General features: G+C 35.9%; 3 protein-coding genes across 3 annotated transcripts in view; all 3 read right to left on the reverse strand.

The window, feature by feature from the left end:
• Positions 1-231: 231 nt before the first annotated feature.
• Positions 232-7,060, reverse strand: LOC113532982 (thyrotropin-releasing hormone receptor). Its single transcript, XM_026924744.3, has 3 exons — positions 6,889-7,060; positions 5,854-6,740; positions 232-4,309 (listed from the first exon to the last, which is right to left on the reverse strand). Exons 2-3 carry the CDS (start codon positions 6,640-6,642, stop codon positions 3,893-3,895), a joined length of 1,206 nt encoding a protein of 401 aa, XP_026780545.1. The 5' UTR covers positions 6,643-6,740; positions 6,889-7,060; the 3' UTR covers positions 232-3,892.
• Positions 7,061-12,132: 5,072 nt separating this feature from the next.
• On the reverse strand, positions 12,133-16,412 carry ocstamp (osteoclast stimulatory transmembrane protein). Its single transcript, XM_026924870.3, has 3 exons — positions 16,275-16,412; positions 13,232-14,240; positions 12,133-12,972 (listed from the first exon to the last, which is right to left on the reverse strand). The coding sequence occupies exons 1-3, from the start codon at positions 16,304-16,306 to the stop codon at positions 12,505-12,507; spliced, it is 1,509 nt and encodes a 502-aa protein (XP_026780671.3). The 5' UTR covers positions 16,307-16,412; the 3' UTR covers positions 12,133-12,504.
• Positions 16,413-19,651: 3,239 nt separating this feature from the next.
• The window catches only part of slc13a3 (solute carrier family 13 member 3), a 29,501-nt gene continuing 26,247 nt past the window's right edge, over positions 19,652-22,905 (reverse strand). Inside the window, exon 13 of the mRNA XM_026913003.3 lies at positions 19,652-22,521. Within this exon, the coding sequence (XP_026768804.1) occupies positions 22,360-22,521 (162 nt within the window). The 3' untranslated portion in view covers positions 19,652-22,359. The remainder of the gene's footprint in view (positions 22,522-22,905) is intronic.

Here is a 22,905-nt window from a genome sequence, read left to right on the forward strand (position 1 = left end):
TACCATTTTCTACTTTGTCTTTGTTTTTGATCCTAAGCAAATATTTACCACTTTCACATAATACTAGTACAATTTTTGTGCACGTTCTGAATATTTTCACTGTACGAAACCAGGCAGGATGATTTACACAGTTTTTCCTGCAAATCTGATCTGTTACCCACTGATTAAAGCTATCCACACAAAAATTGTCAAAAACTTTTATTCAATTTACACTTCAATTTACACCAAACGAAAAGACACCAATAAAATATAATAAGTCCAGAATATGACATTTCACATTTCATGTATGATTTCATTAGTCCTTCTGTAAACAGTGTCTTACTTCACTTTGCGCAAAAAATGTTCCGTCCTCATGGACTGAAAGTAAGATCATTTAGAGTCTTTCTTTCAAAAGCAGATGTTTGTGGAGAATAGACTAATGAGCTGGCTTATAGGATTCATTTGGCCTTTTAAGTCCATGCAAAGACATTTTAGTGCCACTATTTCAGGGATAAACAATCAAACTGCTTGCTGCAAGCAACATTTATTTTGTCATATCACTAATATGCGCATCCTAACTCTAATCCATGCATCCATAGGAGATATTTTTTTATTATTATTAACTGTAATTGAAAAATTAGTTCAAAGTGATAATAAAAATCAGAAAAATGCTCAACTAGTTAAGAATGAAGCATTCAGTACCAACCACTTAGCATTTTTAATTTGGCATTTAAACTTTACCATTCGAAATTTTATGAACATATAAAAATACATGTCACACGACATAAAATAATATTCATGCAACATAACTTGCCACATACTCATACTTTGTTTATATTGCACAGTGCAGACTGAGCTATTTAATTTCACATGAACACACTTAGACATTATTAAAGAAAACAGCATATTAAATCCATATTCAACAGATTCACAAAATGTCCCAAGTACTGAATGTACAAAAGTGATGGGCCAAAAGTGATTTACTTATATATTTTATTTTAAATTTATATATTTCATATTTTATTTTTTTATTAAAATAAAATTGCAAATGAGATTTTGCATGTCTTATCCTAATAGCTTTACTGTTCTCTTTATTTCTCTTTGCAACAATTACATTCTGAATGCTACGTTGCGTTTGCGAAATTAGGCGAGGATTTGTTATTAGATGAAAATGTTGCACCGGATCATCTAATGGTCTAGGAATTCAAACACAACCTCCAAGTAAAAGTGCCAATGATTAATATTATTATGAGCACTGTCATCTTTGTCAGTATGATTGTGATTCCGATAAATGGTTTTGCTGTTGGTCAGGGAAACTAATCTGATGATATCATTCTCTGAGTAGCACTGATACTTGACTGACATTTCACAGACAGTTTTGTTAGCTGTAAAACAATTTATAATGACAAAAAATATATACTCATAAATAAAAACACATTTTCATTATAAATACTACATTATTTACACCCATTCACAATTGTTCAACAACTGTTAAGAATCTGAACAATACCAAATGATGGGAAAGTAGTTGCTGTTTCCTGATATATTGAAAACTGAGTGATTTCCACAGAGCTACATTTAAGATCATTACAACTGTGAATTAGAAGGATGTATAAAGTTGCTCATACACAGCCCCAAAACATAAATTAAAAACAAACAAATAAATAAATAAAAAGATAGAAAAAACTGACTGTGAGCTTGTAATTTGTCACATATTGTTACACTATTTTAAGTGGAAGCTGATTATCTGATGAAATTCACAAAGAGAACAAAGTAAGTCAAGAATCCCAATAAATATCTGAAGTACTGTTATTTCTGTAATCATGACAGCATCGTGGGTGCTGATTATGAGAGACTATGTGATCTCAATAAGATTTTTTTTTTCTGAAATAATAACTTAGGTCACACAAAGTTTCATTATCAGTGAACAAGGAATACAATCATGTGACACATCATCAAACTGCTGTCCTGCAAACACTGAAAGAATGCTTTGTGTTCATGTATATTGATTTGACTTCAGACAGCAGGGGTGGAAAAAGCACAGAGAAACTGAACTTAAAAAGTATGGGCATTGTCTCAAAATCTTAAAAACCATTTCAAAATGTAAAAAAAAAATAAAATTTGCAATGAATACTGAGGCAAATTATCAACAAAACAAAACTTAGCTAACTAGCTAATGTGAGAAGCCAATTTACAAAAAATGTAGCTAGCTAGCTAATTTAACTAGCTAAAATACAAAATGTAGCTAGGTAGCTAATTTAACTAGCTAAATTGCAAAACTTAGCTAGCTAGCTAATTTAACTAGCTAAATAAAAAAATGTAGTTAGCTAGCTAATTTAACTAGCTAAATTACAAAACTTAGCTAGCTAGCTAATTTAACTAGCTAAATTGCAAATCTTAAAGTTAAGTTAACATACTTATTTAGCTTTAATGGTCAATTTAAGTAAGAGTACACATATTCAATTTCAATAATACATAAGTAAAAATCATCCAAAACAGTATTTAAGCACAGTTAAAAAAAAACTCAAGTATTTTCTACGGCTGTCAGGCATAACATTATACATGCGTCATCATGGATATTTGGTTATTTTCTTACAGTTCATTTTCATGTTTTTCATGGCTTTTTCTTTTTAATTTTTTATCACAGGCATGAATGATTTCATTTCCAGCTGTGCAGTCTCTTTCCATCAGTTTGAGAGCACCAGCTTAAGATGATCCCATGCTGATTTCCCCTCTGTGCACTCAGGTGGAAGCTAATTTAATACAGCCAGAACTAACAGTACAGATCAGCATAGCTCAGAACAGCATGTGGCTGTTGTTTTTTTTAATGTCTACTCAGCAATTTGTAAGAAAAAGCTTAACATCGTAAAACCATTTTTACTTAAATGGGAATGTCAGCTTGAAAATTGCATTCAGTGTATGAGCTGTCAACTTACATAAAAATCTCTAGGTTTTTGCAGATTTCATTTCTTTATTTTGTTTATGTTCAGCAACATTCTGTCACTACAATACCCAGCATTCATTTCACAAATACGTCATATCATTATTGAAAATCCAGTTAGCAGTAATGATACCACTTTATAACGCTGACCTTAAACTGAAGAGGCTAATGGTATGGTTTTTTTTTTTTGTATTTTTTTTTTTATGATTTCTCAGAGTAAGTTGTATAGAAATGTTGTTAATGGCTAACTGAAAGAATGCATATGTATGTGTGATGTATACACAGTATAGGCTACTAGATGAGTTGTTGTTGGATGCTAACCAAGGAAAATTGAAATTCCATTTTTTCCCACACAAACAGATGCCATCTCAAGAAGTTTAACTGAGGTAAATTTGCTAGTAAATGTGGTAGCTAGCTATCCAATTTGCTAGCTTTAGCTTCTGGCTTTTTGTCACACAAGTCGATTTTTGTTCAGGTAGGTTTATTTGTGTAACATATTCATTTTCCTTCACAGTCTTTTCAAATGAAAAAGCAGTTGGCCAATGGGACATTTTTCACAGTGGACTAGGCAAATGGCCTAAAAAAACGAGACAGCTTTTTTAAACATATAAATACTATATAGATGCCTTGAGCGACTCCAATACATGCACGTGTCAAGCATGCATCTCAGTTTAGTCAGGCAGTCAGCCAGAAAAAGAGCTCTTCCTAGCTGGCAAAAATTTCAACAGCCCACTCAACAATATCTACCCTCAAAACACTTGTCAACTTGCAAATTTATTGGCATCTTCAAGAAGCTTGTATACAGCCAATTTTTGACTGTGACCTTTAATGTTTTGTTCTAATTTCAAAAGAAATATTTGGACCACTGAGACGCTGAAATATGAAACATTTGATTAAATCCCCATAATGAATGCCCTAACAACCTCAACTGTTGATCTGCAGCAAAACTAAGTGTCTTTTTCTCAGGTTTACTCAAGCAATACTAAACATCCCCGGAGTGGTCGCTCTTCCAGTCTGGGCGGAAAAGTTCACCCTCTTGGCAGAGCCACTGTATGTGCTAATGTCCTCCTGCTCTGTCTCGTATTCAGGACTTGAGGAGTCTTTGATGACACTGTAGTAGACTGGGGCATTGTGTTTAGACGCCTTCTCCTTACTGGTGGTGCCCTTGCAGTGGCAGAGCTTCTTAAAAGCTGTGCGGAATTTTTGCGACATGGCGTTGTATATGATGGGGTTGATGGCGCTGTTGGTGTAGATGCTCATGCGGCAGAAGAGCAGGAACCAAGTGTTGAGGTACGGAGGGTCCATGAGCGAGTTCACCACCACCAGAGTGCGATAGGGCATCCAGAGCAGAGCAAACAATACCACCACCACCGCCAGCATCTTAGTCACCTACAATAAGAAAGGACAGGAACTAAACATCACCATACTGTGTGTGTAATACATGAAGATCTCCTGTATCAATAGCCAGCATTTATAATTTAACTTGAGACTAGAAATTAAACAGTTTGTTCTTTGTTTTGTGTCTTATCTTAACCACTAAATGAGCCATTCAGGTTCTGTTTTCAAAGGATAAAATACTTCAAATTTCCATTGAGGATTGACTAAGGCAGTCTCATTTTTCATTTATTCATCTTAATTAACCACTTTATCCTGGTCATGTTAGCATTGGATTTAGAGCCTATCTCAGGAACTGGCTGTGAGACAGGAATATACCCTGGATGTGATGCCAGACCATCACAGGGCACCATGCACACACACATTCACACCTAAGGGAAATTTAAAGTTGCCAATCTACCTACTGGCATGCTTTTGGGAGGTGAAAGGAAACTATCAAACCCAGAGGAAACCCACAGGCAGTAACCTGAGCTCAGGATCAAACTAGGAGCTGTGAAGTAACAATGCTACCTGCTGCTACCTGCCTAAAGTTCAGTTAATTCAATTTAAAATGAAATGATTGCCTCATTATGTTTCATAATACTTTAAATGAAGATGTAGTATTCAGTTAAATGGGTTTCTGATGAATGTTCACAGTGCTTCAATTTTTTGGCATTTGAACAGGACAATTTCGTAGTGCTTAAGCTAATAAAAAGTCATTAGCTCCTTATGAAATTCATTCCACGATGCATTTTTTTTTGCTCTGCAAACCAAATCATCTGTTATTTCAGGGCAATTAATGAAGTTCATAGGTGGGTGAGTACAGTGCATTGTAGCCTGCATAATGCCTCAGAGTTCACTGATCAAGTTACTGGAAATACCCACAATTTTAGAACCATTGTCGGGAATATTTTGGTAGTTTACCACTAAGCAAAGTGTTGTGTTAGATGCAGTGTAATTTTAGAGACTAAGTGTCAGACAGTAAGCCTTTGAATCTCTTGTGAGAATGAGTGTTTTATGGTCACTTTGCAAGTGTATTATGGGTACTCCTTTAATTGGCAACAAAATGAGATCATACTTGTCTCTCACTTGCAGCTCTGGATGGAATGTCATATCATTTTTGTCTCTGCCTCACAGCCTGTCTTGCTTTCTTTCTCATAAAATTCTGCTTTGGCTGCATTTAATAGGTACAGTATTATTACAAAGAAGCAGTGGCTTTACTGTAGTTCTGTATACAGCACTTGTGTATTGTCTTGAAATCAATATTTTTGTCACAGTGTACGCATTGGACAAATATGAGATGGCACTAAAATTTACACTTGAATAATATGTGACAGGTGGCTATTCATGTAAATATAAAATTTTCCTCCACGAAAAGAAAGTAACTAAAGAATTTGTGTATGCTTGACAAGTCATGGTCTACTTATGGAAATCTCAACACCTTAAAGCTATTCACGTGACAGCTGGCCATTAAGAGGGTTTGTCAATCATTCCAACTTTGTGATATTTAACACTGTAGGCTATTAGGTTCTCACTACTCATATAAAATAGCAGCGCACCTGTTTTCTGGAGGACACTGCACCCTTATTTGGCTTGCAGGAGACCTTCACTGTGCTGTTTGTCCGTCCCTGGTGGATTGAGTCATTTCCTCTTTCTGATAAGTTTGCTGGCAAAGGGTTCATGAACAATATTCTAGCAATTAACCCATAAAGCACTGTAGCCACGACCAGCGGAATTACATAAAACAGGGTGAAGTCCAAAAAGTAAATTGGCATATAGAGGTTCCTTGACACCCGATAACCACATCTCACAACAACACCATTGGCGTAAACCATCTCGTGTATATCGACGAGGAAAAACCACATGATGCAGTAGAGTGAGGTGAAAATCCAAACGCAGGCGATGATCTTTTTGGCTCTGGATACAGTACATATGAACTGTGCCTTGATGGAGTGGCATATCGCAATGTAGCGCTCAACAGTGAAGGCTGTGATGGAGCAAGAGGAAACATTGATGCCCAGATACTGCAGGTAAGTGATACACAAGCAGCCAGCGTAGCCATAGATCCAAGAAGAAACCACCTCAGAGATGTTGGGCAGTCCAGCCGCTAAGAGAACGATGAGGTCTGCAATGGCCAAGCTGACCAGATAACAGTTAGTTGGAGTCATCATGTGTTTGGTCCGGAGAACCACCAGGACGACCATGATGTTGCCGGCTATTCCCACCCCACAAATGAGCAGGGACAGTAGTATGGTGATGACCTGCACTTCCAGTGAGTTCTCCGGCATATTGCTCAGAGGTTCAGTATTGGTGAAGTTAGTGATAGCGCTAGGAGTCACATTCTCCATTGTAATGTGACTATGTCTCCTACACTTTTGGGTTCTCTGGATAGATGTTAATGAACGATTGGATTTTTTTTTCAATATCAGTTGACACGATAGAAATCCTGTAAACCATACACAACCAGAAAGAAGAAAATTATCTTATTTTGAAGTCTTATAGTGTCTCAATAGTTCTATTAAGACAAAACAAATCTGCAATTTCCTACATGCATTTTCTATGAAAGTTGTAAGGAAGAAAAAAAGAGAACTTACCATGATTACATTTTGATTAATATAATTGGATTTCCTCTGGTCTTGTAGAACAGAGTAGTGTATGTATTTGTGTGCATGCAGATATTTATTTCAAATCAGTGTTCCTCAGCATCTAATAAGGTGGCAGCACACTGCAGAGTGCCAGCACTCTCTATCAGCTTCCCTTTTTCCTTCCTCCCTCCTTCTCGCTCTATCTCTCTCACAGTCCATTGGCCAGCCCCCCTTTTTACCCCTTCTCTCTTGCTCATCACCCTCACACTCCCACTCCTTTACTGTCACCACCCTTTTTCTTCTTCTGACTCCCTCTTTAATAGCTGCACTCATTATCTTGCCTTATTATAACCTCACTATCACAAGCATACTAATTGCTCTCAGCCTATAGACTCTACATATCTACCTAAAGCTTATTTCTAAGGTTATTATTGTATTCTATTTTATTCTTGTTCCAAAATAGAAGGTGTTTGGACCGAAGTCACAAACTGAGGTAATTCAGGTAATGAATTTGGCTTTGACTCCAGCTTTAGTCTCCAGTGAGCCAAGTCTGTGATGATACAATCGTCAGTCATCAGAGAAGAACAGAAGGAGCTAACCTTAGACTAATTTGTGAGCCAAGCACCTTCAGTTCATTGATAGTTAGACAGCAAAGATGTATTACATAGACTCTGTTTATAGTATTTTCACTCTTTTGTACTCCCTCTTTGTAATCACAGTTATTAATCATAATAAGTGGATATGAATGATCCAAAATGTAGTTGCACATTTGAAACCTCATAAATGAGATTCCATTTATTTTGGCAAATGACGAACCAATTAGTCTGTCAGTAGCTACCGTTCCATCATCTTGCCTTCTTCTCTCTCTCTCTCTCTCTCTCTCTCTCTCTCTCACACACACACACACACAAACACTCACACACCCTCTATCATCCTCTTTCTCTTACTCTTCACTCTCTGTCTCCCTTGCTTTCTATTTTACTCGAATTTCTGTGCCACCAGCCACCACTTTTTTTGTAATTTTGTGTGAGCTGTTAGTGATAAGACATGACAAGAGCCTTTCATTTGCTCTGCTGGAGGAATTTGAAAGGCTCTCCCTAGCTGATTCCATTTACCGTGTGTTATCTTTCCTTTGTCATTTACTCTGCAACAGGACACAAATCTACTTACCTCAAATGAGAGCAAGAGGGCCAGAAAATGTCACTCCATTGTTTACAAACAATTCAAATATAAAGTAAGAGAAAAGACCCTCACTGTGCAATTGACTGCTGGTTTATTGCACTCTGTGTTGTGCTCTGAAATCTACAATTTACAGCTGAGAGTGTGCTGTAAATAATAGCAACGAATCAGTTCTGAGTGAAACAGACACCTAGAAATTAGAGGGAAACCAAGAGAGACATCCAGGCAGACACACAATATGAAAGATAGTGAGAACAAGCCTATTTTTTCACAGAGAGAATGAAACAAATGATAGAGAGGAATGTTACATGGAATAGTTTTTCCTCAGCCAAAAATTCAATGTGCAACAAGAACTTTTTTCACAGTCCCTTTCTTCAACATTGTGGAAAATTTGGTAATAAAGTTTTTCTTAGGGAGATTATCCATTTTCAATGCAATGCAGATATCCAACATCTAGTATTTACACACTGATCAGCCATAACGTTAAAACCACCTGCCTAATATTGTGTAGGTCACCGAAACAGCTCTGTCGAGGCATGGACTCCACAAGACCATCTAGCCATAACAATATGGGCTTTGTCAATGTTGCTCAGATCTTGCCCATACGCTTGCCCATTTTTCCTGCTTCCAATGCATCAACTTCAAGAAGGTAAGAAGACTGTTCACTTGCTGCCTAATATCTCCCACCCATTGACAGGTGCCACTGTAATGAAATAATCAGTTATTCACTTCACCTGGCACTGTTTTTAATGTTATAGCTGATCAGTGTATACTGCTAACTCATGTGAGGTAGATGCAGTGAAAGTATGCCTTAAGCCTAGTTGTGTCCTATATTGATGTGCAAAACATGTGCCATGTCAGTCAACATATCAGGTGTTGGATCTTATCAGACTAATCAGGCAATAATGTTTAGAATGTGGTTAAATGTTTAAACTTGGTTTTCATTTTTTAGCTGTTTATGCAGTTTATTGCCATAGATCAAAGGTATTCAAACTGTGAGGCTGGAAAGACTTGCTCGGGTTCGATGCAGGTGAGTGATGAGATGAAAAATACCAAAAGATAATTATTTAAAATGATCAGACCTGGCAACCTTTAAGTATTTTGCACAGGAGCTCCACATTTTAACATCGGCGTATGCTAGAATGCAAAAATATGCTGAATATATGGCCATGATATGCCGTCTTCTTTTTCTAAAACTGTGGATTAACCAATTTATGTATGACTCTGAAATGATTGACAGTTGTGCAGGTATTTTTAACTGACCCCCTGGAAGCTCTGGCCCCTTTCACCCATCTCGCATTGTAACCTGTCTTCTTGACCATATTAAACCATGCTACCATCATCACTATGGGGTACCTGATATATTGGGGTATATTAGTACCTGATAAAATTTGAGATGGTTCTTTATACCCCAATATATCAGGTACCCCATAGTGATGCCTATCATGTGCTAGTAACAACGTGTAGCAAATCTTAGCTAATATTAGCATGTTTGTTTTTTTTCTGTTTAGTTTTATGACCATTTATTACATAATTAAATACGACTAATAATTAGCTATTAGTTAACTATTAGAACTTTAATCTAACATTAGCTAAAACATGAGGTAAAGTTAGCACTTGTGTGGTAACACATTTAACTATGCTGACTTGTTTTTTTTAAGCTTTATGGGTATATTATTGCCTAATAAAGTTTGATATGGTTGTTCAAACCAAATTAGATCTAACAGTGAGATTAAGCTAAAAGCTAAGAGTCTCAAATTTACAAGAATGAGTATTTAGAACTAAGTAGACGGCACCGTAGCTGTCAAATCAGGCTAATGAGGGGTTCTGAGTGGTGCAGTGATCCGAACGTTTGTTCTAAGCAGGTCCAGCTGTCCTCTGACGTTGCATGAGCAGTCATTGGAAAGGATGCAGTGGCTTCATGTGCCTCAGAGGAAGCATGTGTTAGCTGTCACAGTCTCGGCTGTCATGTGATAGGGGAGAATTAGCTGGTGGGTATGTCAGAAAAAATCTTGCTACCAAGAAATAGAATATCTTTCTGTGCAAGTTTAGAGAACTTTGTAATACTACTACTTTAATACTAAGTAAAAGTTATTTTTAGGAAATAACTATATAAATAAATCTCTGAATGTCTGAGAGATAGAAAGAGACTTCGTCATTAGTACCAGACAGAAACTTCTAAATTTAAGTGTTGTGAGTTTTTAAGTCCAATTAAATTCTATGCCATCATGTGTACTGCTTATACTAGTGTTTATACCTAGATTTATACAAGAAATTATTGTAAATAATAAAAGTAAGCAGCTGTAAAACATAGCTGTCTATTGTGGCCTGTACCCATTTAATAAATAGTGAGAATTAAATTATGACTAATAGAGTTTGAATAAAATTACTGCATATCTAAATCTTGTTATACACAAAAGCACATTTTATTTAGAAAATCAGTGTACTTTGGGTTGTTGTCCTAGCAACACATGGTTAATAATTAAATGGGTTTGCAATTTTGTTTGAAATTTGAAATGAGATGTTATGAAGGTTTATTGTGTATGTCTTGGCAGAATAACATGGTTAATCTTTTAAATACTATTATTTTGTATTGCTTTTTTATATTAAGGTAAGGTAATCAGGCTTCTGGGGGAAAATCCCCAATTAGTTGTGTAGACAAATAAACTTGGAAAAGCTTTCTATGAAGCTAAATTCACATGGCTAATCTTAAAAACTAGCCCTTGATACTCACATTTATCAAGCATGCATTAATATTCACATTCAGAAACTAGAAAAAATGATTGCAGGTTTTACAAAAGGATTTCAAAGAATGGCAAGAGTGTGGACTAAACCAGCGTACCCCTAAAATGATGAATGCACATATATTTTTGGATGATAAAATGCTCTGCTCTCAAAAGGTTTTAGAGCTCTATCCAGAAGATACCTAGGTGCTGCAGTGCCATCAGAAAAATGTGAGATGAGTTAGAAAAACACAATACAGGCTTTTAGTAGATCTTCACAAAAGAGGAAGTGTATAGATCTGAGTGCTGTTTTGATAAATAGAAAGAAGGGACAATGCCAGTGATATACAATTTTAGTCAATTTCAAATTTGTTTTCTAATACATATATTGTATGTTGAATCCAACCATTCTGAACAAACTGAACAAAACTGAAAAAAAAAGAAACATTGTACACAATACTTTATTACTCCAAACTAACCCATTATCAGTTACCAAGCAAAAGAGATATCTAACATGTGAGCTCTGTATAGAAAAGTAATTGAAACCATTTTCCTAATTACCTGAAGAATCAGTAAAAAGGCATGATTATCTTTTCATTAATATCCTGTTTTCTCTTATCCTTTTATTCTGCAGCATGTGAACAGGTACAGTTCTTTGCATAAAGCCTGGTTCTCTTTCACTGTATCACGATGACAGTAATCAGCAGACTGAGACTTAATTTGTAAATCATGACTAGCAATCAGGTACAGGTCTGTGTTAAATAACACAGAGATGGGATATTACTGCAAAATTGAAAAGCCAAGCCTGTTTGTACAACTGATTTAATCAAAGCCGATTCCCGTTCAATCAGGCAGACACAAATATCTTTATGGTTTAACACTGAAAAAGGAGATTTTCATTATTGTTCAATAATAACAAGCATTTTATCTCTTGTTAATCCTGATAGACTTCTATGCTGGCTAACACTGCAGACCACTGCAGGTCTTCCACACACATGCACATATGTATACACATTTACATTTATGTATATACACAAGCATACATACAAACACACAGAAAAAAAATTGTCACTTTATGTAGACTCCATTATTCATGCACAGCCAAGCGGATTTAAATCTGTTAGGCTACTGACATCAAGTGGACATTTAGAGACATATCATCCTGGACCTGTTCTTCAGAGATGTGGAAACTGTACCATATACAGTATTATGTTACAATTCTTAATATAAATTTGTTAGTAATATATATATATATATATATATATATATATATATATATATATATATAATATAATATAATAGTAATAAAATGTAATGAATATAAATATTAATTATTATAATAATATCATTAGATCAAAATTACAAGGTTTTAATGGTACAAAATTGATTTGTGTAAAGCATAAATTTGTGTTCCTTTCTTTCCTTTTCAAAAGCTCCTCAATCTAGAGTAACCAATACACCTACCAGCACCTTTTTGAGAGGTGGGAGGAAACTGGAGAACCTGGAGAAACCTGCACAGACACAGAGAGAACACTACACAGAAAAACACTGCACAGAAAGTAACCCAAGCTCAGGATCCAACTGGAGAACCTGGAGCTGTGAAGTGGCAATGCTACCCTCTGCATCGCTGTGCTCCCCTTACCATAAATAAGTCTACATAAAATATTTTGCAGCCAAATATTCAAATATAACGAAGCTAACTTTTCAGTTTCGACCAGTACAGTCAGTGATCTGACTGCTTGATTTCATCAGTGTGCTTGACTGCATTGTCTTTTCTTGCAGGAAAACATGCATATAATCTAGAAAGAGGTAAAATCATGAATAGTCTCTTATCATTCCCCTGCTTAATGCTCTCAGTACTTTCAAGTTCTGCTTGTTTGGCCTGTCTTCTCTTCTTCTTGTTCATAATCTGATCAATAAGAAATGTTATTCTTTTCTCCTCCTGCACCTGGAAGAAAGAAGAGGCCACTTTCCTGCGAAGGCGTCGAGCGTAGACCTCCAGGAAAGTGAGACAGTAACTGAGGAAGTAGAGCAGGAGCAGTGCGAATATCACATCTTCTTTCAGCTTGTTTGGCGTGGTCTTGCACTGAGTCACATCAGAGCTAATGGTGGCATTGTACATTTTGACGAAGTTCACCACTTCTGAGGGTTTGCATCCAAATATCTCACAGGTGTTATGCTTAAAATAAACCTATTTAAGATTGGATGGATAGCAAGCAAAAAAAAAAGAATGTTCAGATGAAAAAGATAAAAGATATGGAAAATTACAGTTTTTGCAATAACTTGAGGGGTTAATGGTAGTGCTTGCAAATTAAAAACATTACAGTTGCTGCCACCATGGTTCAGGTGAAAATGTTAATTTTGTTATGGTATGACAAGCCTTGTAGCCACTTATGTAACTAGAATCAAGTCAGTAATGGGCAAGTTCTAAGAAACGTTGCAAAACTTACCTTAAAATGGATGTCCATGGAAATGTCAGTAGGTGGAATGTCCAAAAGCCAAGGCCCGCCTGCTACCACAGCATAATGCACTATATGGTCAAATACTAGAAGCACAATCGTCATCAACAGATACAATGTGATCATGAGAACGGGAAGTAAACACTTAAGGAGTTCTCTTTTCGACATTCTGAAGCTGGTGACGTTCACTCCATTTTTCACATCATTTGCCTCCACTTGGATTCCTCTCTTGTCTGCATTTTTTTTGAGCAGCCCAGTAATGTAGACATTATCAAATCTCACAGATGTCAGGTATGACTTCAGGTAAATGGATGAATCCATAAAAAGGTAGATTACTAAACCAGCAGCAAGTATTCTGCTTGATAGGAGCTTCAGTGCCTCTAGTTGATGTATGGCCTTGGAAAAATCCTGCCCAACGTGTCTGCTTAAACTTTTCAGATTTTCTCTTAGACCAGTCACGTCAATGTCTGTGCGGTGGTTAAAACTACTTAGCTGCTCCACGAAATCCCCCAAACCTAAATTCTGAATATTTTTAACTTTAGAAACCAGATCACTCTTTATGATGTTGCTTAATGCCGATGAATTGAGGACACTGTGAGCGACGTTCTCTGATGTGCACTTCATGAGATGTGTAAGTTCAACTATGTTAGTGGCAATGTTCGGCAGAACATAAACCAGCACAATCATCACGCACAATGAGAGAACAAGTTTGCGTCCCTGTTGGGTGCCCAGCGTTGGAAACATCAGTGTGAATGCACAACGAAAAGGATGTACGAGAAATGAGATAATCAAGATGGCTACTGTGTAGATGCCTGTGGCGATGCCCGCAGTCTTGGGGTGGTACTCTAAGAGCCCACTTAGCCAGTGGAAGAGTAGAGCACCAGTGCTCATGGAAATGATCAAACAGAGGAGCAGGAGGGTGAAGACTTGTTTGACACTCTGTGGAGTTGGAGTAGAGTAGGAGGCCCAGAGGAACCCCAGGCCATTCATCACTGGCACTCTGGAAGGCAAAATTTAGAGGTTAGGACATGACTTCGAGCAGTGGGATTGTAAACCAGTGTTACTCTTCACTGAAGAGCTGCAGCTCTTTACATATCTAACAAACTATTAGGGTTAATATCATAGTGTATGAAGCCAATTACCCTTGGATACCCTTCCTGGATTGTTGCCTACACAAAGTCACTACACCAGGAAACATGTCAGGGTTATGCGAGAGTTTCCCATTTGTGGCACTCCAGTACATACTGTTATGTTGTGATTGATGCTGTGCTTCACCAGTGTTAACCTCAGCCCCCTTTGTAATGAGTTCATGAGTCATGTTAGGTGAATTAGGAGCAGCATAAACACTAAAATGTGCATTGCATGGAGCCTGGGAAACAATAGATGGTGCTGATTAGCTGGGTTAGATTTGCTCTGCAATTCCCAATTAGACCACTAATAGAGAATGTGGTGTTACATCAAAATGTACAGCATATTGGGGAAACATTACCATCTTGTATGGAATACAGTGTTTGTTGTTATTGTGAGCTTAGTATTATATGGTTCTATCCAGGTGAAGTTTTGAGATATGGGGCATCAATTTTCCATCACATTGACATTCCATCTAGCAAAACCTGAATGTACTGTAATCTACATGTACAACCCAAGAAGGCCTGCACTCAAAAAGTTAATTTCAAGTTTCCGTCAAACTTCCAAGACACTTTACAAGATTTTTGAACAGTCATCAAATACAGATAGAACCATATTATTCTGTAAAATCAAATACTGTATAATCAAATACTGGAACGTTCAGTTTTTTAGGCATATTGCATGTAGCTTGCTAACATCTGTAATATTTAACGTTATTAGTGTACCATATTAGCTTCCAATGCAGTGAATGTGCCAGAATGTTTACACCCTGTAAGTCTAACAAGTACAAGTAAAACTTGCACGCATTATATTAAATTCATCACACAAACAAAACAAGGCTTCAAGTCTCTTCTATCAGCATGTAACTAGACTGTAGATATCTCTGCCTATATTGTGTATTCATCTTGGATGATGATTGCCTAGCAAATAGAATTTTATAATACCACGATTATCTGTGAATCTGAAGGTAGAATTATGCTTAATGTTTGTATATATATATATATATATACAAACACACACACATATATATATATATATATATATATATATATATATATATATATATATATATATATATATACAAAACTTTATACTGAGGTCAGTGGCATAGGGAAGGGGCATGTAATGCTTGTACAAGTCTACTACAGATGACATGCATCAATTACATTTTTTTGCATTACACTACTGACTGTGGTCAAATAGGATCATTTACTATGATAAGTTATGTGAGGGAAGGTAGCACAGCATAGCATAACTTTAACAATCATTTTACCCCTGTGTACACCACAGCATAAACCATTTTGTGTATTAGTTTAAGTTTACTAAATTAAGATCAGTTTGTAACTTTAATATTGGGCAAACTGAGAAACGAAAATGCCATGAGGAAGCAAGTTACCAGCTGTGTATAAATAAATGTACTGTATGAACAGAGGTAAACTTCTGCCTTTAAAGAGCACTATTTTGTCATATGACTTAATATTTTAAATGACAATTACCTTTCATAACCCTCTAAAATATTGTGACATTTCATTGTGACATTTACTGAAATGTGCTCTTTTACTGTTTAAAAATGTATAACTTTGACAAGCCGCATATAGTTTTGTATTATTTATGCCTTTGCCTTTTGAGACTAATAATTTCTGTACTTACAACAATTCTAAACATACATACAATTCCAAATTTACAACCAACTTGATAAATGTAGCTTTACCCAGAATTTTCTATTAAAGGTCTAAAAGATCTAGTAACATAATTAAGTCAAAAAATATATGCTTGACAGGTAGTATTTCACTAAAAGATTAGAGTTATTTTCTAGAATATTTTATAATATTTGTTGTAGTAACATTATATCTGACCTACACTGATAAAAATAAAAAGAAATAAAAAAAAAAGTTAAATGACAAACCTGAATGCATGCCAGTTACTCTTTAGGAACATTTCGCTGTGTAGTAGTTATACAGCTAGATAGTGAAGTAGATAGAAAAATGGACTGAAGGACAGGGATCCAGATGGTAAAATGAGAACAGTACAGTTTGTCAACATCATATGGAAGTAGAAACTGACCACAAAAAACACACAGTGTGTTTAAATGCACTAACCCCTGAGTCATCATGCTGCTCAAATTCACATGATAAGCATTCAGCGTAAGCAGACATTGTATTCATACGAACAAACTGTGGCTTGTGACAAGTATGTAATGCAACAAAATATAGCATTCTCGTTCTGTGGACTCATGAAAATAATAAAAGATATAATTGCTGTAATGATGCTCATTAGTGTGTGAGCTTTATTTGAACAATAATGAATGAATACCATAAACAAACTAAAAGACACTAAATAAAAAGACAAAGAAACTAAATGAGAATAAAATTGCTTTTGATCACAGGACCACACACACCTTCCATCCCCACTGAAAAGATGCAGAAAAACATCAACCTATTATTCATGCCCACTATTTGAAGTGAAGTGAAGTAAAGTGACTTGTGGCCAAGTATGGTGACCCATACTCGGAATTTGTGCTCTGCATTTAACCCATCCAAGTGCACACACACACAGTAGTGAACACACACACCATGAACACACACCCGGAGCAGTGGGCAGCCTTATTTGCTGCAGCGCCCAGGGAGCAGTTGGGGGTTCGGTGCCTTGCTCAAGGGTCTCACCTCAGTCGTGGTATTGAGGGTGGGAGAGAGCGCAGGTCATTCACTCCCCCCCCACCTACAATCCCTGCCGGACCCGAGACCCGAGGACTTCAGGTTCACCTTCGGGTTGCAAGTCCGACTCTCTATCCATAAGGCCACAACTGCCCCATTTTTTGTTATACAGTATGCCCCATATTTGTAGTTATACAGTGTATTTCAGTAGGTACTGGTTGTAAAACAGTATTCATACAACTGTTTTTTTGGAGAATGGGTTGAGGCCGGAGAAACTTGCTCGCAGACTGGATCCAGCCCATGGGCCACCGTGTGATGGCATAACTAGGTATTCATTTTACCCCATGAAGACTTATTTGCTTATTCACCCTCCCAGATATGTATGAGGCTGTATGGACTTTGCAGGTCTACTTTGTTGTACTACCAAATTCAATGCAGTTGCAGTGTGGCAAGTAAATGACATAAAATATTACTGTGAATTAATGCACCTCTTACTTTTTGTTTCTGGACCCTTTCACTGGCGCAATAGGCATCCAGTTAGAGTTATGTGGGGGACTGTTTATTTTTTAAGCCCACTGCTGCTCACTTATGGAGACACTCTTGACCAGTCCTGCCCACTCATGCAATTCTTTTTATTTGTATTTTTTCTGCAGTATTTCTGATTAGCTTAGTTGGTTAATAACCTAACTCTCCATGATTTTCTTTATTAGGTCCCACAGGATGCCAGTCCTGTTGCACACCGCTACATGCATCCACTGCATGTACGAGCAGAGGTGTCTGACAGGGCTGAACAGAGATATTAAAGGTTTGGACCAACACTGATTAATGAACTTAAGAATGTTTGGTTGCCCCTCTGGCAGAACCCTTAGAGGTTCTATGTAGACCCCTACGCCAAAGAGTCTCCCTGTTAGAAAGGATATTAATATCTCTTATTAATATCAAATAACTTCAGAGAACCCTGTATCTAAGTGTGTATGGGGTTTGGGTCCCTCTCAGTACAGTACATGCTACTAAGATGTGTTGTGCATGTCACGCCAATTTCCATAGGCTCATGGGAACTGGCTGGTGGACGTTTTGAAAGTTGTGGCTGGTTTATGATGGCACTGCTCTCAGAGCTAATTATTCTGCAGGATGGCAAGGGAGGAAAGCTGTTTCTTTACAGGCGATTGGGTCTATAGTTTTGCCCTGAAACTGTTTGCCTTACTCCCTCTTCTCAGTGGGATGGACATACTAACATAGCCTGAGTGAGATCTGTGAATTGTTTATAGGACCATGTTTCCATTCCCTGTGATTCCCAATTGAAATAGTGGCATGAATAATATTGGTAAGGTCATATTCAGCAAACACAGAACTTGGTTAAAGAAATACACCAGGCTACAAACCATAGATAAATCAAGACTACAAACAATTGAAGAAACAGCAGTAAATGGAATAAGACAAGCACATAATGTGCAAGACTCACAACTGGGAAGTGTTTGGTATTTAAATAGTATCTCCTGAATCAGCAGGTGTAATTATTCAGGGGAGGTGTCAGTATGTCAGAAAAATCCAACCTGCATATTACAGCATATTCAAAATAAAAACATATGTTAACCCTACGCAATGCTGAAAAACTAGTACAAGGTTTCATAACCTCTAGATTGGACTATTGTAACATGTTGCTGCTTGGATGCTCAGTGATCACATTAAACATCCTTTAGATAGTCTAGAATTCAGAGCACATATTTGCATTGTCTATAAAGTCTTACTTAAGATGTTCTATATGCTAAATACAGATTTAAAAAAAAGTACCATAGTTGTTTAGCCTAGCATGTTCACAGTTCTTTTGTTTGTAATTTAATTTTTTTTCCAGAATTTGTAATCATTTTCATAGATTTATAATTATTTCATTAATGATTGCAGACTAATTTGATTGACATGCTTTCTCATTAATACATTTTCCCTGACCAAGAGAAAGCGGTTGCTAAAGAAGGTTGAATGAATGAATGAATGAACGAACGAATGAATGAATGAACTTTATATTTTTTAATATTTCTATAAAGCTTTTTGAGATTTTTTTGGTCTCCAAATGCAAAATTTCTATGTAATTTGTCTATATAAATACATCATTTTTAATCTGTATCAGGATGTATTAATAGTATAATATCATATACATAAGATGAGTATTATTATTATTATTATTACTATTATTATTATTGAAATTAGCTCACACAAGTCCCAGATATTCTCACGTTAGCTCACAAAAGCTTACAACTTTCTAAGTATTGTTAATTTGTCATGAATGAGTCAACGACAGCCTGCGAGTTACACATCAGTTCTGCATATAAGAAAAGGGAACTATGACAAATAAACAGATGCTTAAAAATTTTTACTTCTCGGATCATAACTGGAGAGTGTTTTGCTACATAATGCTGTGATGCAGTCCTATTATGGTAATAAAAGGTCAGCTAATAATAGTGAAATAGGAGGCATGCCGTTTATGCAAGTGATAAATGTTTCATGTTTCTTAAGAAAGTTTATGTAGAATTCTTCAATTTTATGAATGATTTTTAAATATCTCTTATTTATATTTGTGTGTGTGTGTGTTTGTGTGTCTATTGGGGATAAAAAAGGACAACCAAACAAAGGCCTCATGATACCTTTTATTGAATTCACAGTATAGATTGGTCTACTATAAATCTGATCTGCATGTTCCATTTTCCAATAATTAACCACACGTGTAAACATTCACTCCATCTTTAAAAAGTAATAATGAGGTCTTTTTGCATGGTATGTCAGAGGAAGTAGGTAGTGTTTATTCTGACAGCAAAGAACTGCCTGTTCCCAGCTCATACTACCATTTTCTTCATATTTCCTGAATGCTTTATTTTAAGGAAATTTATAATATAGTGTATTATATGTATACTGTATGTAACTGCTGGTCATGTATTACCATATGTATACTTTCCTCCAGCAGTTTTAACAATACAGCTGAATTCTGACAGTTAAAACTGAATCCCATGCCAAACAATACACAATTTGACCATTATGTTATTGCACAAATCATGATTTACAGGTTGCAATTGCAATTAACCCAGGGTACCTACAAAACACAAGGATCATCATTTACATTCCATTACATTTACAATCAAACAATTCCTAAAAAAACAAAAACAAAAACAAACTCATGTGATCATGATAAGTCTATTAATTACATAGGAAACTACTCAATTCTCCATAAACTAAAATATAGAGCATAATGTAGGTAATTTTTAACAAGTTCCTGGACATAGATATGTGTTATATATTTCTATATATACAGCTCTATACAGGTTTTACATACAGTTTACATTCCATGTGTGTAAAAAAAGAATGTAGCACTTGTTAAAGAATCACATCTTAAAAATTCAGAATCCATTAACATATATAGGTATATAAATCTAAATAAATTATTGTTGTTGCTTAAGGATTGTTTTGTACAAAGAGTTTAAAGAGCCACTGTGTGTGTGTGTGTGTTGTGTTTGAATGTAATTTATCACCAGTCAGTAATCAGTGGTCAGTGACTCATTCACAGGTAGATTTAGGGTCACACAGTGCTCTTACTGTTAAATAGAGGATGCTATACTACTCACAATTACGCATCCAAGCCCACACAGTCCAGTGACTTTGCTTGTGTATTACCCAAAACAGTAAAGTCCTGAATTGTGTTCTGTCAAGTTCATATGGACTGACTTAACAAAATATTGTTGAAAAGTCTGCATGTTGCGAAAGAGATGGTATTTAAAGGAAGTGGAACCAAATGCAAGATGACCAATTTGTGAAAAGAAAAAAAAAAGGAACGTAGAAGTAATATTTCATAAAACGGATAGTTTCAGTTTTAAAATCCAACTGTCTAAATCAGGTTTAAAGATGTGGTAAAAGCCTTGATATACACACACCTGTGACCACATCACAGTAACTGTATTCTGTATTAATGTGCCAGGTTTTAATCCAATAAAGCTGTTAGACTAAAGTCATTGTTCTGTCCTTCGAATACTCTAAACTTTGGCTGTTACATTTCTTAGCAACCGAAGCTTTCTGTTAACTGACTACATTGCGTGGCGTAAGAATAGTGAATTGTTTCATATTATTAATAATAAACTGTATTATATACTGATGTTCGGCATGTGATGCAGAACAATGCAAATTAGACTGCTGCTACCCCCCCTTTTGTATAGAAAATAATATTTTAAAATTCAAAGCCTCTCTTGTTTTATAGCTTAACACTGGATTTACATTTATAATTTATAATAATTTGTACGAATGACTGTTTTTCTGGTTGATTGTGGGTTAATACACTAGGGGGCACCATTTTCTTAGAGTTTAGGATTCCCCAATCATGTAGTGTGAGCAGAGAGTATGAAGCTAAACAGTTGTTTAACTCATAATCATAATACATTACAAATATAAGGCAATGGGCTGTGCAATATATCATTTGTAAATCATTATGACAATAGTTGACATACTATTGATAACAAAGAAATACTGATAACAAAGAAGGTGGCAATATGCAAATTAGCACTCTAGTACATCCATAAATAATTTCTTGTGTGCCGTGATCAATCTACCAAAACCTTGGATGCTCCAGTGGAGCATTTTTGTATATTAATGTATATTAACTACTGTAAGGTCAAAATTGTTTCTGTCACATCAAGTATACATTGCAATATATTAAAACAGTGATGAACTATTGATATAACAGAGATAAATAACACAATCTTAATATGATGGGAATAATCAGGTTTTGATCAAATAGAGGCCTATATTTATGAACATTGACATACATTTGGTTTCAAGTCTGTCAAGGTTTCTGGGTGTTCTGAATTTTTTTTTTTTTTTACTTAATATTAGCAAGCATTTTTAGTAAATACAGATGTTTCTATAATGTTATTTTTTGTTTAACTAGGAACATTATTACCATAAATGTTTTTATAACATTGCAGAAACCTTCCTGGAACCTTCTCAGAAGCTTACTGAATGTTCTAATAATGTTCTTTGTTAGCTGGGAGAATACTGATCTAGTGAAACTGTTGATAAAAATCTAAAAGCCATTTGCAGTTATGCCTTCATTTTGACCTTCTTTGTTAATAGTGATAGTTGTTACTATGGCAGCAAAATAGTTAGGAAACATAACGAGAAAGAGCACTTCTACACTCTGGACATGAAAACAGTGAACAATTTTCCAACATCTCATCTCACCACAGATATTATTCATAAATATTGTATATAATATATAGGGTATGTTACAGAACCCATTTTGGCAGCTATGACTTTGGCCCACTCTGTGGGTATATGACTGTTTGAGGTGTGTGTATGTGTCTATCCGGTAACGTTAACTGTTGGTACCGTAAGCTCTGTAGAGTTTACAGGTTTGGCCCAGTCCGGGTAGGTGTCTAAGCCCAACATGTGCAGTCCCCACGTGTTCATAGCTAGAGATACACACATAATCCCCAGAATGTTCATCATAAACCCCGTTTTCACCTGTGAAAAGAGCAATAAGAAAAGATATTTTCTAAAGCAGCAATGACTTTCCAAGAAGCAGGAAATTCAACTATTTATTGTGGAAGTCTGGCAAATATGATTTCCAGATTTCTGCAAAGCTGCTTTGTGACAGTGGCTATTGTTATTTAGAATTTAAATTAATTGAGTAAAACAAGTAAAAAGCTTGATTCAATTAATTTAAACTCTATGAGAATCTTATGAAAATTGTTGTTTTTGTTATAATTTTGAAGCTTACAATATGTACATACGTTCATTGAGAAGTTATTTTAAAACTGCAGTATTTCAACCCATTTCTCTGATGTTTTTTACTGTGCTTTGTCTGTTCTATGTAGACGTCTTAGTGCTTTAGAGTGCTTTGTTAAG

The sequence above is a fragment of the Pangasianodon hypophthalmus genome, chromosome 8, assembly GCF_027358585.1.
Source record: "Pangasianodon hypophthalmus isolate fPanHyp1 chromosome 8, fPanHyp1.pri, whole genome shotgun sequence".
Lineage (NCBI taxonomy): Eukaryota > Metazoa > Chordata > Actinopteri > Siluriformes > Pangasiidae > Pangasianodon > Pangasianodon hypophthalmus.